Source organism: Budorcas taxicolor, chromosome 11, assembly GCF_023091745.1.
Source record: "Budorcas taxicolor isolate Tak-1 chromosome 11, Takin1.1, whole genome shotgun sequence".
Classification (NCBI taxonomy): Eukaryota; Metazoa; Chordata; class Mammalia; order Artiodactyla; family Bovidae; genus Budorcas; species Budorcas taxicolor.
This window is the reverse complement of record NC_068920.1, coordinates 64,982,418-65,000,463: the sequence shown is the minus strand read 5'-3', so window position 1 is coordinate 65,000,463 and position 18,046 is coordinate 64,982,418. Positions and strand designations below refer to the sequence as shown.

Sequence of the window (18,046 nt, the reverse complement as noted above, 5' to 3'; positions counted from 1 at the left end):
CTGGTGTCTTCTGAATTATCCATGGGAATCGTGCATGTTATTTGTCTAAGGCCCAAATGATACTGGAGTAGGTGTGGTGAGAAGTTAGATGCTCTCAAGATGAATATGGTGGCTTTCTTTCTTACTTTCTTTTTTTGCATGTATAATTATAGGGCAAATACTGGGAAATTCAAAATGTTCTTGCTTGATGTAGAATTTGGTTGGATTGAAATTAGTAGGTGAGACAGGTGGAGAGATTGGTTTAGTTCATCCTTGGGGAGGGGGTCAGTAGGAGAGAAGGAGTAGAGGAGAAGATTGGCCTGGCCTGGAGGGGAGAGCCAGGGTCCTGGTAGAGTAAATCCAAATTTACTAATCACTGCCTTAATTTTGGCTTCCCTGGTAGCTCAGCTGGTAAAGAATCCACCTGCAATGCAGGAGTCCCCAGTTCGATTCCTGGGTTGGGGAGATCCGCTGGAGAAGGGATTGGCTGTTCACTCCAGTATTCATGGGCTTCGCTTGTGGCTCAGATGGTAAAGAATCTGCCTGCAGTGTGGGGAGGCTTGGGTTTCATCCCTGGGTTGGGAACATCCTCTGGAGGAGGGTATGGCAACCCACTCCAGTATTCTTGCCTAGAGAGTCCCCATGGACAGAGGAGCCTGGTGAGCTGCCGTCCATGGGGTCACAAAGAGTCAGACATGACTGAGCGACTAAGCACAGCACAGCCTTAATTTTACATGTTGCATGTTTATAGATAGTTCCGAAAGGGATCCACTGCATGCGTGTGTGCTCAGTCACGTCTGACTCTTTTGCGACCCCATGAACTATAGCCCGCCAGTCTCCCCTGTCCACGGGATTTCCCAGGCAAGAATGCTGGAGTTGGTGGTCTTGCGTCTCCTGCATTGATAGGTGAATTCTTTATCACTGAGCCACCCGGGAGGCCCATACTACACACTGCTATATTTAAAATGGGTGACAACAAGAACCTGCTGTATGGCACAGGGAACTCTGCTCAGTATTATGTGGCAGGCTGGATGGGCTGGGAGGCTGGGGGAGAATGGCTGCATGGACATGCCGTACACCTGGGACTACACAACACTACGAATCAGCTGTGCTCCAATATCAAATAAAAAGGTAAAAAAGACACTGTTAATATTTTTAAAACAATGCTCTTTATTGCAAAAGTAATATGTGGTTATAAAATATTCAAAGAAGACAGAAGAATATAAATTCCTTTCTCTCCCCACCATTCCATCATTCATCTCGGAGATAAATATTTAAACATTTTCATATATGCATAAACACACAGGTTATTTTATGTAGAAGAGATTATATCATTTCCCATCTACAACTTATTCTTTTCAGCTTATGTATCTTGGATATTTTCCACATCTGTACGATTAGATTCATGCCATCCAATGGCTATATACTCTTGCATTGGATGAAGTACTGTAATTTGTCAGCCAGTCTTCTTGAAATGATATTTAATTGGTTTAAATTTTATTTGTAACTTAATTCATAATTTGTTTTGCAGCGATATCCTAAATACAAATTGTATATTCCTAGATAGGATATTCTTGGGTCAAAGTCAGCACTTAGTGATGCCTTCTCAGGCCATCTACCTGGGATGGATAAGGGGTCATATTTCTTCCTGCATGGTAGGTATTTTAATCACCTTCCATCCAGCTATTCATGATACTTCACCTTGGCAGAACACATTAACATTTTCAAGCACCTTGTGTGCTTCTTACTGATCAATGTATGGATTGGTTTGGTTTACATGTTGAGCCTGCAGGATGGAATAGTTCACAGCTTGTCTGTGGCTGGATCACCTCTGAGTCTTCTCACTCTCGGCCCAGCGGTAATGCCTTTGACTCTAGAGGACAGTCCTTGGAAGTTAAGGTCTTGTCAAGTGTGAGGCTTTGCTGTGTCTTTTCGGTGTAATTCCAAGCTGACTCTCATTCATTTTCTTACTGAAGAAGGCTTCGAGTTCAGTAATTTTCCAGTTTGTTTTCCACTGACCTGTTATTATACAGTATGTTCCATAAATGCATGTAGACTTTCCATTGCAAAAGGACATTGTGACACTTCCATGTCTCTTTGTGCAAATCTTTGAAAACAATGATTTGTTAAAGCCTAGCTTCAGCAACTCCTCGAAGCTGCTGCTTTCAGAATGTACCCGAAAGGGCTTTGCTTATCGGAGCACGTGCTTTACTGTCCTGAGAAGAACAGACAAATCCTCTCCCAGTGTTGCTTCTCCTGCCTGGCTTCGCTGAAGGTGGGATTAGTGAAGAAGAAAGTCAGTGATTCATCCATCCATCTGTTCCTCTGTTCATGGAACAAATGGTCACTGAGTGCCTCTTGTGAGCCAGGCATTGTCAGCTTATTCTGAGAGGTGTGGACATTAATAAACTTACCCTAATATCAGAGCTACTTACATTGCCTAAGACATTGGGCTTACTCTGTATATGGGTGCATGTGGGAAACATTAAAAAAAGAGTAAAGGCTGGGGAAGGGGCTTCCCAGGTGGCTCAGTGGTAAAGAATTTGCCTGCCAATGCAGGAGATGCAGGTTCGATCCCTGGGTCGAGAAGATCCCCTGGAGAAGGAAATGGCAACCCACTCCAGTATTCTTGCCTGGAGAATCCTGTGGACAGAAGGAGCCTGGTGGGCTACAGTCCATGTGGTCACAAAAGAAGTGGACAGGATAGTGACTAAACAACAACCAACAAGGGCTGGGGAAGTAGAGGAAAGAAGAGGTGATGTTTTAAGAGAACATGAAGCAAGCATGTTGTCAGAACAGACTTAGCGAGTGTCCTCTTTGAAACATTTCTCAAAGAACTGGGATAATTATCATCATGTGTAGGCAGCCTCATAATATATAATATTCTTAATGTTCTAGGGATCAAATAAAACAGTTTTATGATCAATGGCATGTCTGGTTGAACTGGGGAAATGTGTGAGCGATGCATCAGTCATGGGAAGACCCCTTGATTTTCTGACACTGTGTTATATGGATATTTAGAATCAATCATCTTTAGTGTCACTTGCACAGAATGAATTATAGAACCGTAGAGTTCAAATAATTCATAATTCTCCACATCTTCCTCTACATCATGCATAATTGACTACAGAATTTTCACCCCAGCAAGATGGAGAAACATCCGCAGGAGTCTCTGTGTCAAGGTGGGGCCACGGACTAGCTGGCACTCTGTATACCGTATTAGCTGAGCATTTTTTGAATAAGAATTTATTATTTTTAAAACTTAAATTGTCTTTAATATCCAGAACTTGTACAGAACTTAGAATTTAATAGTAATGGTTACTACTAAAAGTAATGTTTAAATTTCCTAAGCCCTTTTCATTGAAGAAGGGTGTTTATTTGTAAAATGAGCATTAGAACCTATATATGGCACACAGATTTTATTTCATTATATATATATTCAAAATGATGTTGTGCTTTGCATAAACAGAGGATACATAACAGGTTTATTGAGAGGGATAAAGAAGATAACAAATACAACTTTCTTTAGAAACTCTTGAACACAACAGTTGCCCAATATTGATATTATTATGCTTCTCATTATTATATTCTGTATCCTTAAACATATTTCAGGATCCAGGAAATGAATGGATTTTTCATTCTCTTTGTTCAAATTGTGGAATGTGTACAGGTCAAATTTTGTTTTTAATTTGGGTGTAGGTGCTTTATAATGTTGTACATCAAAGTGAATCAGCCATCAGTTCAGTTCAGTTCAGTTCATTTCAGTTGCTCAGTCATGTCCAACTCTTTGTGACCCCATGAACTGCAGCACGCTAGGCCACCCTGTCCATCATCAACTCCCAGAGTTTACCCAAACTCATGTCGATCAAGTCGGTGATGCCATCCAGCCATCTCATCCTCTGTCGTCCCCTTCTCCTCCTGCCCCTAATCCCTCCCAGCATCAGAGTCTTTTCCAATGAGTCAACTCTTCGTATGAGGTGGCCAAAGTACTGGAGTTTCAGCTTCAATATCAGTCCTTCCAGTGAACACTCAGGACTGATCTCCTTTAGAATGGACTGGTTGGATCTCCTTGCAGTCCAAGGGACTCTCAAGAGTCTTCTCCAACACCACAGTTTAAAAGCATCAATTCTTCGACACTCAGCTTTCTTCACAGTCCAACTCTCACATCCATACATGACCACTGGGAAAACCATAGCCTTGACTAGACGGACTTTTGTTGGCAAAGTAATGTCTCTGCTTTTGAATATGCTATCTAGGTTGGTCATAACTTTCCTTCCAAGGAGTAAGTGTCTTTTAATTTTATGGCTGCAGTCACCATCTGCAGTGATTTTGGAGCCCCCAAAAATAAAGTCTGACACTGTTTCCACTGTTTCTCCATCTATTTCCCATGAAGTGATGGGACAGGATGCCATGATCTTCATTTTCTGAATATTGAGCTTTAAGCCAACCTTTTCACTCTCCTCTTTCACTTTCCTCAAGAGGCTTTTTAGTTCCTCTTCACTTTCTGCCATAAGGGTGGTGTCATCTGCATATCTGAGGTTATTGATATTTCTCCCAGCAATCTTGATTCCAGCTTGTGCTTCTTCCAGCCCAGTGTTTCTCATGATGTATTCTGCATATAAGTTCAATAAACAGGGAGACAATATACAGCCTTGACGTACTCCTTTTCCTCTTTGGAACCAGTCTGTTGTTCCATGTCCAGTTCTAACTGTTGCTTCCTGACCTGCATATAGGTTTCTCAAGAGGCAGGTCAGGTGGTCTGGTATTGCCATCTCTTTCAGAATTGTCCACAGTTTATTGTGATCCACACAGTCAAAGGCTTTGGCATAGTCAATAAAGCAGAAATAGATGTTTTTCTGGAACTCTCTTGCTTTTTCGATGATCCAGCAGATGTTGGCAATTTGATCTCTGGTTCCTCTGCCTTTTCTAAAACCAGCTTGAACATCTGGAAGTTCATGGTTCACGTATTGCTGAAGCCTGGCTTGGAGAATTTTGAGTATTACTTTACTAGCATGTGAGACGAGTGCAATTGTGCAGTAGTTTGAACATTCTTTGGCATTGCCTTTCTTTGGGATTGGAATGAAAACTGACCTTTTCCAGTCCTGTGGCCACTACTGAGTTTTCCAAATTTGCTGGCATATTGAGTGTAGCACTTTAATAGCATCATCTTTCAGGATCTGAAATAGCTCCACTGGAATTCCATCCCCTCCACTAGCTCTGTTCGTAGTGATGCTTTCTAAGGCCCACTTGACTTCACATTCCAGGATGTCTGGCTCTAGGTGAGTGATCACACCATCGTGATTATCTGGGTCATGAAGATCTTTTTTGTACAGTTCTTCTGTGTATTCTTGCCAACTCTTCTTAATGTCTTCTGCTTCTGTTAGGTCCATACCATTTCTGTCCTTTATCGAGCCCATCTTTGCATGAAATGTTCCCCTGGTATCTCTAATTTTCTTGAAGAGATCTCTAGTCTTTTCAGTTCTGTTGTTTTCCTCTATTTCTTTGCATTGATCACTGAGGAAGGCTTTCTTATCTCTTCTTGCTATTCTTTGGAACTCTGCATTCAGATGCTTATATCTTTGCTTTTCTCCATTGCTTTTCACTTCTCTTCTTTTCACAGCTATTTGTAAGGCCTCCCCAGACAGCCATTTTGCTTTTTTGCATTTCTTTTCCATGGGGATGGTCTTGATCCCTGTATCCTGTACAATTTCACAAACCTCCATCCATAGTTCATCAGGCACTCTTATCTATCAGATCTAGTCCCTTAAATCTATTTCTCACTTCCACTGTATAATCATAAGGGATTTGATTTAGGTCATACCTGAATGGTCTAGTGGTTTTCCCTATTTTCTTCAATTTAAGTCTGAATTTGGCAATAAGGAGTTCATGATCTGAGCCACAGTCAGCTCCTGGTCTTGTTTTTGCTGACTGTATAGAGCTTCTCCATCTTTGGCTGCAAAGAATATAATCAATCAGATTTTGGTGTTGACCATCTGATGATGTCCATGGGTATAGTGTTCTCTTGTGTTGTTGGAAGAGGGTGTTTGGTATGACCAGTGCGTTCTCTTGGCCAAACTCTATTAGCCTTTGCCCTGGTTCATTCCGTACTCCAAGGCTATAAGTATACACATATCCCCTTCTTCTTGTCTCCACCCTACCCCCCATCCCGCCCCTCTAGGTCATCGCAGAGCACTGAGCTGAGCTCCCTGTTATACAGCAGCTTCTCACGAGCTGTTTGTTTTACATATGGCCATGCACATACATCAGCCCCCATTTTCCTTTAACTCCACGTGTGCACAGTGGGAGCTCTGTGTGTCGTCACCCTAGCCCAGGGTTAGTTCTGAGCCTCATATGCAGTAGCCCACGTTGACCGTTCCTCATCCTCAGAATATTCGTGTCAGCATGCATGCATGCTCAGTTGAGTCTGACTCTTTGTGACTCCCTGACTTTAGCCGGCCAGGCTCCTCTGTCCATGGGATTTTCTAGGCAAGAATACTGGAGCAGGTTGCCATCTCCTCCTCTAGGGTCCATGTCAGCAGGTCGGTGCTTATCTCGGTCCTGTTTCTGGGCAGAAGCAGAGGTGAAGAGCTGTGTTTAGGAAGAATGTGATCCATTCCTTAATGGTTGATGTTTGAGGTCCCAGAGCTTTCCTTGTCCGGGCGCCTGATCTGTTGAAAAACATCAGGAAGTTAGATGAGGCACTCCAGTCACTCTTCTGCCCTGCCACGTGGGCACCCTGGCCCATGAGCTTGAGTGGTCACACAGGGGTTGTTTGGGAGAGCATCCTGGTTACAAGAGGCTGCAAGATAGAACCCTCCCTGGGAATGGCTTTAAAATCCCTCGGAGCTGAAGTTTAGCAACTGATGCTGTAAAGTGAAAATGAAATTTAACTGAGCATTTGGTGAAGGAAGAGTAATTTATGGGCTCTAACATGAGAAGCCCTAGGAGTAGGCATCCTGCTCACCATGGGCAGCTGTGATGGATGCCGGCTCTGTGCCTCGGGCTGCAGTGGACTCTTTGAAATGGCATAGTAGGGGCTTTGCAGGTGGGCCTCATTTGGTTAAGTTACGGCTTTTGCAAGGCTCCGCCGTGTCTTTATAGTCTACCAAGGAGAAGATGGTAAATCAGTGTAATTGCTTCATCCCAAGGCACTTTTATATTATAAAGCAAAGAGGTCCTGTTAAGAAACGCAAATTAACTTGGGGTGTGGATACTATACGGAGAGCCTCTTTGAAAGCTGCTTGTCATCCAGCCCGGTGGTTTATCGTGGAACAATTCCATTAGAACCTGACACTCGCTCTCGTGGCACCAAGACTGAGCATCCCTTGGGAAAAGCGTTTAACCCTTGGCTATGCAAAGCTGTCATTTATCTGCCATCTCTCTGAACACTCACTGGAGCGTGTTTACGAGAGAGATTTGGAGCAGTCGTCATTTCCACCAAAAAAAAAAAAAAAAAGAAATGGAGTCAGGATTCAGTAAGTAGTTGGGAAACAGTCAGTGTCCAGGCCCATCCTGCAGCAGTGACCCAGCCCTGCTGGCCCTATTATAAAACACACTCACTGTGGTATTCTGTAATTCTCCAGGAGCTCGCTGTACAGAATTTATCAGCTGGAGTATTAGTTAATTGCTAGTGCTGACTCATTTGAATTGCTTATCCCAGTTCTATTTTATAGGCTTTAGAAGAATTCTTATGATTCATGCATATCCACCAAGGGGGGCTTAACAGATCTTGGAAGAATGAACTGAAATTGTCACGATCTGAAAATGAACACCCTTCTGCCTGACATTTACTAACAAAAGATGGGGGCACCATTTGTCAAAGTCTGTCAGTGAGTAAGTTCCCGGGGGAGCCACGCATGCTGAGTCAAGAAGTCAGTCTCTGGTGCCAGACTGCCTGGCTTCAGACCCAGGCATTGTCGCTCGCTGGCTATGGGTATTGAGCCTCTCGTTTCTTCGTGGGTGGATGGAGAATTCTCTTGGGGTTCTAAAGACTATGAAATGAAATAATGCATGTGAAGTCCTTCCTACAGTGGCTGCGTAGAGTAATAAAGGGAAATTGGTATTAGCAAAATTTAATCTGGGCCTAATGGGTCTGAGATGATGGTACGGGTCATCCCAAAAGGCTAGTTTTTGTTGAAATATTTACTGGCTAAATTTTTCTGTGGGTGTCTGTTAGTTTCTGATTCCCTTAAATTTTCTAGTTTCACAAAAGCTGTGGTGCAGAAGAGATTATGGCACAGACTAGCTCCAATTCTCTTCCCCTTCTCATAGAACAGGCTGGCAGCCCTAAGGCAGAGATCTGTAAATTTTCTCAGAGTTCCAAGATTGAATTAAGATTGAGACAGCCTTTGTGGTCAGAGACACACAGGTAAGGTTGGGCTCACCTTTTCAAAATGTCCATGGTGGAAATAATCGTGGGGTTGATGCTTGTAGTTACAGAGCTCATGGTGAACCAGGCATCGAATTGTAGGGGGAAAATAGGGTGAACAGGCATAGGAACTGGGATTCAGTGACTCAAAGTGAAAAGCCCAGTATTAGTGAGCAGGGTCATAGGAGTGTGCTTCAGGGTTAAGCGTTCATAGTATGCACTGTTGGCCAGTCCTCATTCCCCAGCAGGTCTTTAATCACCACCCCGCCTACTGCCACCATCACAGTCATCACCATCAGTCACCACCATCATCACCATCACAGTTACTGCCATTATAGTCACCGCTATCTCCACCATCACCTTGTAGTCACCACTATCATTGCCATCACCATCACCATCCCCATCAGTCACCTTCACCACCATCACCACCATCATGATCATCACCATCAGAATCACCACCATCACCACCACCACAATCATCAGCATCACAGTCATCACCATCATAGTCTCTGTCACCACCGTTACCATCATAGTCACCATCATCACTGTCACCACCACCATCACTATTATCATGATCAATCACCATCACCACTGTCACCACCATCACCATCATCATGATCAATCACCATCCATACCATCACCACCATCATCATCGTCACCATCACCACTATCACCACCATCACCATTATCACCATCCATACCATCACCACCATCACAATCATCACCATCACCACTATCACCACCATCACCACCATCACCATCATCACCATCCATACCATCACCATCCATACCATCACCACCACCATCATCATCACCATCACCACTATCACCATCATCACCATCAATCACCATCACCACTGTCACCACTATCACCACCATCACCATTATCACCATCCATACCATCACCACCATCACAGTCATCACCATCACCACTATCACCACTGTCACCATTATCACCATCCATACCATCACCACTATCACCACCGTCACCATCATCACCATCAGTCACCATCCATACCATCACCACCATCACCACTATCACCACTGTCACCATTATCACCATCCATACCATCACCACCATCACAATCATCACCATCACCACTATCACCACCGTCACCATCATCACCATCAATCACCATACACACCATCACCACCATCATCATCATCACCATCACCACTATCACCACCACCATCACCATCATCACCATCAATCACCATCCATACCATCACCACTATCACCACTGTCACCACTATCACCACTGTCACCGTTATCACCATCCATACCATCACCACCATCACCACTATCACCACTGTCACCATTATCACCATCACCATCATCACCACTATTACCACTGTCACCATTATCACCATCCATACCATCACCACCATCACAATCATCACCATCACCACTATCACCACCGTCACCATCATCACCATCAATCACCATACATACCATCACCACCATCATCATCATCACCATCACCGCTATCACCACCGTCACCATCATAGTGATCAATCACCATCCACACCATCACCACCATCACAATCATCACCATCACCACTATCACCACTGTCACCATCATCACCATCTATCACCATCCATACCATCACCACCACCAGCATCACCATCACCACTATCACCACCACCGTCACCATCATCACCATCAATCACCATCCATACCATCACCACCACCATCATCATCACCATCACCACTATCACCACCGTCACCATCATCACCATCACAGTCACCATCATCACAATCATCACCATTACAGTCACAACTGTCAGAGTCACCATCAACACCACCAACACCACAGCAGCTACAACAACTCAGGGCCTTCCTGTACCCCTTTTGGGAGGATCCTTGCTTCCTTACCCTTCTCTGTCTCCAGCCATATCTTTTCTGCCAGACTTGCCTCTATCACTTACCCATTCCCTGACCACCTTTCTGCCCTTCAGTCCACCAGCTCTCGGAGAAGGCAATGGCGACCCACTCCAGTACTCTTGCCTGGAAAATCCCATGGACGGAGGAGCCTGGTAGGCTGCAGTCCATGGGGTCGCGAAGAGTTGGACACGACTGAGTGACTTCACTTTCACTTTTCACTTTCATGCATTGGAGAAGGAAATGGCAACCCACTCCAGTGTTCTTGCCTGGAGAATCCCAGGGACGGTGGAGCCTGGTGGGCTGCCGTCTATGGGGTCGCACAGAGTCGGACACGACTGAAGCGACTTAATAGAAGCTGCAGCAGCCACCAGCTCTGACTGCAGACTAAGAAAGGATTTTGCAAGTAAACTTCAACAACCTTGCTTTTCTCTGATTTAAGGAAGGATTACTGATATTTTAGTATTTGTTTTATAAATAACAAGAGCTGTTAATTAGACTCATTAAATTTAAAGCAATTGTTATAATTTTGGAGCTTGATTTCATTTCCTTAATTACACACAGTTGCTGATGTTGCTGCTCTGAAGAGCAGGAGCGTGTCTGCGGAACATCCTTCCCCCTTTGCTTGGTGCCTCTTCTTCCTGTTGACCCTGTGCCTCCAGCCCACCCCCTGGGGGCTGGTTAGCCCCATATTCCAGGACTGTCCACATCCTTAGACAGATAAGACTGTCTTCTCTGTGGTCCAGCTGGTCAAGGGAGGCCCTGATGCAAACTGTAAAGAAAGGGCTAGTGAGTCTGGGTGCCCATTCATTCTCCCCTGCACCCACGCTTCACTTATTCACTCCCAACCAGGCCTGGTTTCAGGAAGAGATCAAATAAACTTATTTCGGGTGAGGTGGCTTTAGCAATGGAGCAAAGCAAATAAACAAAACTTTGAATGTGGAATTCCATCTGGTTAAAGATGGTGTGGTGAAGGCAAATGTCACCTCCTCCAAATACTGTCAAAGATCACTTTCTCATTATTTGTGGGTCTTCTACTTCCTGGTCCTTCCTCTTCTCTTCCCTCTCTTCCATCTGCTCCTTTAAGACCCAGCTTGGAGGAGATCTCTTGCAGGAAGCGATCCTGGCTCCTTCTCAAGTGCCCCAATCACAGGATGTCAATATTCTCTGCCCAGAAGGGGTCCTTTAACTACTGTCCGAAGGAGGAAATAGCTTCCCTTTGTTTTGCTTGCCCTGCTTTACTTTGCGGCTGCTTATGTTCACAACTGCTTGACCCTGGGCTTGCAGACGCCGGGATGTGGGAAATGTGACCACTTCTTGGTTCTTAGGTAGGTCCTCTTCCCTGGATGGACATGAAGAAAGTACTATGGGCATAGGTTCTTCCACATGGTGTCTTCTTCATGACACTGTTTAGACATTCAAACTCTTATCCTGAGTTCCTCCATCTTTAAAAAAGTGAACCTAGGAATATCTTCCATCCCTGTGTTTCTCCAAGGGACACTGTAAGGATGAAAGGATATATATGTGAAATGCTTTGAGCTCAGTGGAAGGTAGAAGCTCAAAGGTATTACTGCCTCTTAGTTCCATGCTGTCACCACGTAATCGAGAATACCTTAATTTTGGAACTGAAAATGTCATATTGGGGCATCTTTTCCTCCTTAAGCAGCACAATTGGCTTTGACCAGAGCCCCACAAAATCCTTCGATTTATAGATTAAAAACAAATATATGGGAAATTATCAGATATGTTTTTAACAGCATTTTTCATTGACTGTTTTTTTTAATAAGTAAGTCTTTTAGAAGAAGATTAAAAAGCTTCATTTTGTGGGAATGATATACATTTGTAATAAGTAGTAAATAGTATCATAGCAGTTGACTGCCTTTACTTTCATGCAAAATAAATAAATACATTTGGTGACATACATTTGAGGAGTACAATTCTTGTAAATGTCAGAGAAATAAGAAACCACCTTACAGATGATAGAGGATTTTACTATCTGCTGGTAACAAAGAGACATAACACATACCATGAGGCTCTTCTTACTGAGTTTCTATATTGACATACCAAGAATCGAAATTCTCTGTGACTATCCCCAGGGAAGCTGACCTGACTTTTGGTACGTGAGAGGAAGGTTCCCTTGCTTGAAAAGTAAATGGCCTGACCCTAGTGTTGCTGGATGGCAGAGTGGGGAAGAGGGCTGAATTTTAATGGTGTGACATCAAGAGAAATGTGCTCTCCGGGGTTGCGAGAACCTTCCCAGACTCGTGGTTAGAGGAATAGTAGACTCACCGTTGGGAAGGTGCTGTCTGTGAGTCAGCACACTGAGTGTCAGTAGAAGAGAGAAAAGTTCAGACGCTTAGGGAGAGGGGAGGGCTGCCAACTCCAGACTTTCCGTTCCCGTGACTTCCGCTCTCTGTCGGTGAGGAGTGGGTTGTGGTTCCAGTTCAGGATAAGGGAGGAGGAGGTGGGTTCCTGGGAGGAGATGCTGAATGACCAGTGAAGGCAGTGCTTCCCTCCCCAGGTGGAGAAGAGAAACCCGAGGGAAGGCAGCCAACAAGGATTGCCTCCCTTGTGAAGCTTCCATCGCCCGCCTCTCGGGGAGGGGGAGGTGTCATCTTGCGTCATTCTGGTTTCATCTGATGGCGTGGAGGGTACGTCATGGTGTCCCACGAAAGGTAGCCAGTGCATTTGTGTTAGTGGCGTATGTGGAGGAGGTCCTGAGGGTATTCAGTCCTCCTTGTAAGAAAGCCAGAGGCTGGGTATGCCTGCGGGACCTCGTTAGAGAACGTGAGCCAGTGGCAGTCTGCATCTGCGAGTATATTTGGTTATCTTTACGCTTCACGGTGTTTGGGAACAAGGCGGGTCTGCCTAAGGAGTGCAGCGCCTTACCTCCCTCTTCTCCATATTCGGGAGTGATCCTTGACCCCAGAAATGCAGCCAGTTGGATACCTGCTTCATCAATGTGGCTTGTATCCTAATGCCTTTTTATTTCTTAAAAAAATTAATTAATTTTGCTGCATCTTTAGTTTCGGCATGCAGACTCTTCATTGTGGCATGCAAGATCTAGTTCCCTGACCAGGGCTTGAACCTGGGCTCCCTACATTGGGAGTGCAGAGTCTTAGCCACTGGGCCACTAGAGAAGTCCCTTTAATGCCTTTTTCTTAAATGTCCAAGTCACAGTGCAGAATAGGTAGGGTTAAATTTTTTTTAAGTGTCTTTTTTTTTTTTTTAATGCTAGCCGAACATCAAATCCCCCTTCTAGGAATTTTTTTAAGTTAATTAATTAATTTTTTGGAGGCTAATTACTTTATAATACTGTAGTGGTTTTGCCATACATTGACATGAATCAGCCATGGGTATACATGTGTTCCCCATCCTGAACCCCCCTCCCACCTCCCTCCCCATCCCATCCCTCTGGGTCATCCCAGTGTACCAGCCCTGAGCATCCAATATCATGCATCGAACCTGGACTGGCAATCCGTTTCACACATAATATACATGTTTCAATGCCATTCTCCCAAAACATCCCACCCTCTCCCTCTCCCACAGAGTCCAAAAGTCCGTTCTATACATCTGTGTCTCTTTTGCTGTCTCACATACAGGGTTATCCTTACCATCTTTCTAAATTCCATATATATGTGTTAGTATACTGTATTGCTGTTTTTCTTTCTGGCTTACTTCACTCTGTATAATAGGCTCCAGTTTCATCCACTTGATTAGAACTGATTCAAATGTATTCTTTTTAATGGCTGAGTAATACTCCATTGTGTATATGTACCACAGCTTTCTTACTCATTCATCTGCTGATGGACATCTAGGTTGCTTCCATGTCCTGGCTATTGTAAACAGTGCTGCAATGAACATTGGGGTATGCGTGTCTCTTTCAGTTTTGGTTTCCTCGGTGTGTATGCCCAGCAGTGGGATTGCTGGGTCATAAGACAGTTCTATTTCCAGTTTTTTAAGGAATCTCCACACTATTCTCCATAGTGGCTGTACTAGTTTGTATTCCCACCAACGGTGTAAGAGGGTTCCCTTTTCTCCACACCCTCTCCAGCATTTTTTATGCTAGCCAAACATCAAATCCCCCTTCTAGAAATTAAAAAAAAAAATACTTATTTATCTGGCTGCGTCGGGTCTTAGTTGCAGCACACGGGATCGTCATTGCACCGCGTGGGACCTTTCGTGGCGGCGTGTGGACCCTCTGGTTGTGGCACATGGGCTTACTTGCTCTGTGGCATGTGGGACCTTAGTTCACCAACCAGGGGTCAAATCCGAGTCCCCTGCCTTGCAAGGCGGATTCTTAACCATTGGACCGCCAGGCAAGTCCCTTGAAATGTAACTTCTGTATCTTCATTGCTATACTCTACACTGTTCCTGACCTTCTCATTGCATCACAAGTCCTGTTTGGACTCCCCTTGGACCGTGATGTCCTGTGTCCTTTCCCCCTGGCCTCTGGGGAAACGCTAACAAACGCATGCACACTTAGGCGCCGAGGGCTGATCAGGTGTAAAGTGTTTTCCCTCCTTGTGGTGTCTGCATTTCTTACAGGGGTGAAGACATCCTAAACCAGAGGAATGACTCTCTAGTTGTGGAGTTTCAGTCGTCAGCCAGCAGATGCAGGAGGTATCATACTGGGTATGGGGGCTTCTCAGAAGCCCGGGGAATCATCCTGAATGACCACCTGCCTGCTCTGTGTTACATCAGTCCACTTCATGCATCCCCCCAGTCTTGTGTGTTTGGTTAGCCTGAGTTGGCTGAAGACAGTAAGCATGTCTGTGGAGATCTCTGTGCATGGGGGGTACACAGTAGGTGCTTCACCCATGAGTGTGTGCATGTGATGCAGGCTTGTGTTTCTGAGTGTTGGTGCTGGTCCGGAAATGAGCCAGTTCAGTGTAAAGCTGCAGTGCCTCTCTTGGCTCCAGCCCACCTCGTGCCCATCCATAGCATGAGCTGTTGTTCCCAGAGCAGCCTCCAGCAGAATTCCACGGTATGTTCACAAAAGTCAGGCCCAGGTGTCTGCACTCTGGGCAGGACAATCGTTCTCTCTCCTGGTTCTGTGAATCAGTGTCATTCCCATCTCGTGCCTCCCTTATGCCACTCACTGTCACCAAAGCCACCCTGGAGAGTTCCCAGGAACGATAGGGTTGGAGTGGTGAGCCTCACGGTGGGAAAGACTAGGGTTGCAGCCTCCCTTACGCGAAGGTCACTTCTTGGACTCCCAAACCGAATAACTTTGGGTAATGTACTAAGGATGAATTAAAATGCTAATAGGCTACATGTTCTGGGTATTTTAACCTTCCCTGATCTGAAATTTAAATGAAATGCCTTAGGTGCTCTCGAAGTCTTGCCAGAAGCACATTGAACATCACCCTTTTGACAGGGAATTTAAAATACATCCTGGTCTCACGGGCAGAGCTGGGAGGATAAGCAATATTTATTTTATGATCGTTTTATTTGCATCCTTTACAGCAACATGACATGCGTATGCTCTTTTACTCGATAGCAATTTAGCTAAAAAAATACCCCAAACCTCACTTATTTTTTTAAGTTTCTTTGAACCCTCAGATCCTCTCATTATAACAACATTTGATAGCAGTACATTGGATTTTGGGCACCCGAAGCTATTACAAAGCCCTTTTTGGAGATTTCCTTCCCGTTCAAACCTTGTGACAGTACCATGAGGGTACTGTTTTATAATGAGGGCTGCAGAGAGAGCGATGGCATGGCTTTTTCGTCATCACATCACTGGTTTATGGCAGGATCACGGTCAGGAGGTGGCCGTCCTGGCTCCCAACTCCAGCCTCTGTCTCCTAGACTGAGAGGGAGGTCTGAGCAAAATGACGACAAGGTCACTTAAACTACCTGCTGGAAACGCACACAGTGCTTGTTTGGAGGGCATGGCAGTGCCTTACAATGGGTAGTTCTGTTGTCTACACGGGGGCCAGATTTTTCTGTCTACTGAGCTGAAAAAACAAGTCTGTTTCCTTCCATCACTTAACGAGTCACTTCCTTATTATTAGTTGAATTAGCCCCTTTATTTTCCCCTTACTGAGAGGAAGGAACACTATTTTTTTTCCTTAGTCCTTCTAGTTATCAGGTTTCTGGTCACTTCGTAATTACATCTTGAGGGAATAGATATTAATTTTCTTGCACAAAAAGCCCGAGTTCCTTGATGACACACCATGATTCAATTTCCGTCCTCTCTGTCGTTGCCTGCATCCCTTCCTCGTTGCACATTTTTCATGGTGAGGAAGAGTGATCGTGTCAAATATATCAGAAGGAAGGATGGATTCGGGAGGGGTTTGACGACTTGACTGATTAGCAGAGATCAGAAGAAGGCTCATAACCGTGAAAACCACTGCAGCATGGCGTTTTAACAGCTCTTTGGGGATCTAGTTAATGAAAGAATCACTACAGAAACACAGCCGTGCAAAAAAAAAGGCGGGGGAGAAAGAAAAGAGCAGACAGATTCCCATATAACATTCTGGGGCTATGTCATAAGAGGAAATACACTCATAATTTCTATTTACACATTGCTGTAATTACCATCTGCTTTAAGGTTATTTTCAGTCTTCTCCTGTCAAAGATGTGTAGGTACTCCCTCTTTCACGTATTAGGAGAGAGGTCTAGTACTGGTTGCAACTTGTCCTGAAGATTTCTTTCCCTTCTGAAGAATGGAATTCTAAAACACCCTTGCTGCACTGCTTGATTAGACTGGCTTTCATCTGGTCCCTGCTCCCCTTCACCATCACCATTTCCCCAACAACCAGCCCTCTGCACTCAGGTGACTGTTACATTGGGCATTACATTTAATTTGTTTGTGTGTATGGTTATCCTCTTTCCTTTTTCCCTTATGCAGTGTCTACGAACCAGATAGAAACGTGTTACGGAGGAAAGAACGAGAAAGAAGAAACCAGGAAACTCAGCAGGACGATGGCGCGTTTAATTCGAGTTACTCGCTGTTTAGTGAACCCTACAAGGTAGATGGTTTTCACGTGTTCTTCTTCAGCCCCTCTTTCCTCTTGCTTAACCCCATGGGATGGCAGTTTTGACTACAGGAGCTGGCCAACACAACTCGAGACAGCTCAACCCCTAAATATGGGCCCCCCCCCCCCCCCCACAAATTTTGGTGTCTCTTTCACATGTCTTTGCTGGCTGGTCCCTCAGTGAAATACAACTTTTATTGAAGGTGGATGTCTGCGTGCTGTGGTTTTTATCCATAATTGACTTCATCTCTGCAGTGATTTGCAAAGTCAGGGCTGTTTGTTATGTTTTCTAAACTGTTAGGAAACAAACACTAAAAAGAGGTTGGTTTCCGTCTTTGTCACACGTAGCTTATCCTAGGAGCAGGGTACTTGACGTGGTTCGTGAGAAAAGAGCTGTTGGATTGCTTCTTATTGCTGCTGAAGGCCAGAAATATAACCTCGCTTCCAAAATGAAATTCTCTTCCCAGGTTTCACTCATTTCTCAGGCTGCTTGGAAGTGAGCATAGTTCAGGCCGGGGGCTTGGGGCAGATTGAGTGCCACGGTGCCCCCTTAGCCTGCTGCCCCGGGACCGCTGGCGGGGTGATGGACACGGCGCTGTACTCTCTGGCTTCTTCTGTCTGTCCCTCTGGGTTTCTGATAAGAATAATTCTTTATTTAGACATTGGAAGCAAAACAATTTGAGCCAAATCTGGACTTTCAAGGAAAACTTACAGTGGAATAAAAAAAAAGAAAGGAAAAGGAAACCCACTCCTAAGGAAAGCCTTAGTCCAGACCATTTGGTGACGTGGCGATAGTAAATTTCCTGGTCTCCTTGGCTGCCGCACAAGAA

At 44.7% G+C, this 18,046-nt stretch overlaps 1 protein-coding gene across 1 annotated transcript in view; it reads left to right on the top strand.

Moving 5' to 3' along the window:
- Nucleotides 1-18,046, top strand: part of AFF3 (ALF transcription elongation factor 3) — a 516,502-nt gene that overhangs the window by 28,692 nt on the left and 469,764 nt on the right. Inside the window, exon 3 of the mRNA XM_052648226.1 lies at nt 17,090-17,210. Within this exon, the coding sequence (XP_052504186.1) occupies nt 17,090-17,210 (121 nt within the window). The remainder of the gene's footprint in view (nt 1-17,089; nt 17,211-18,046) is intronic.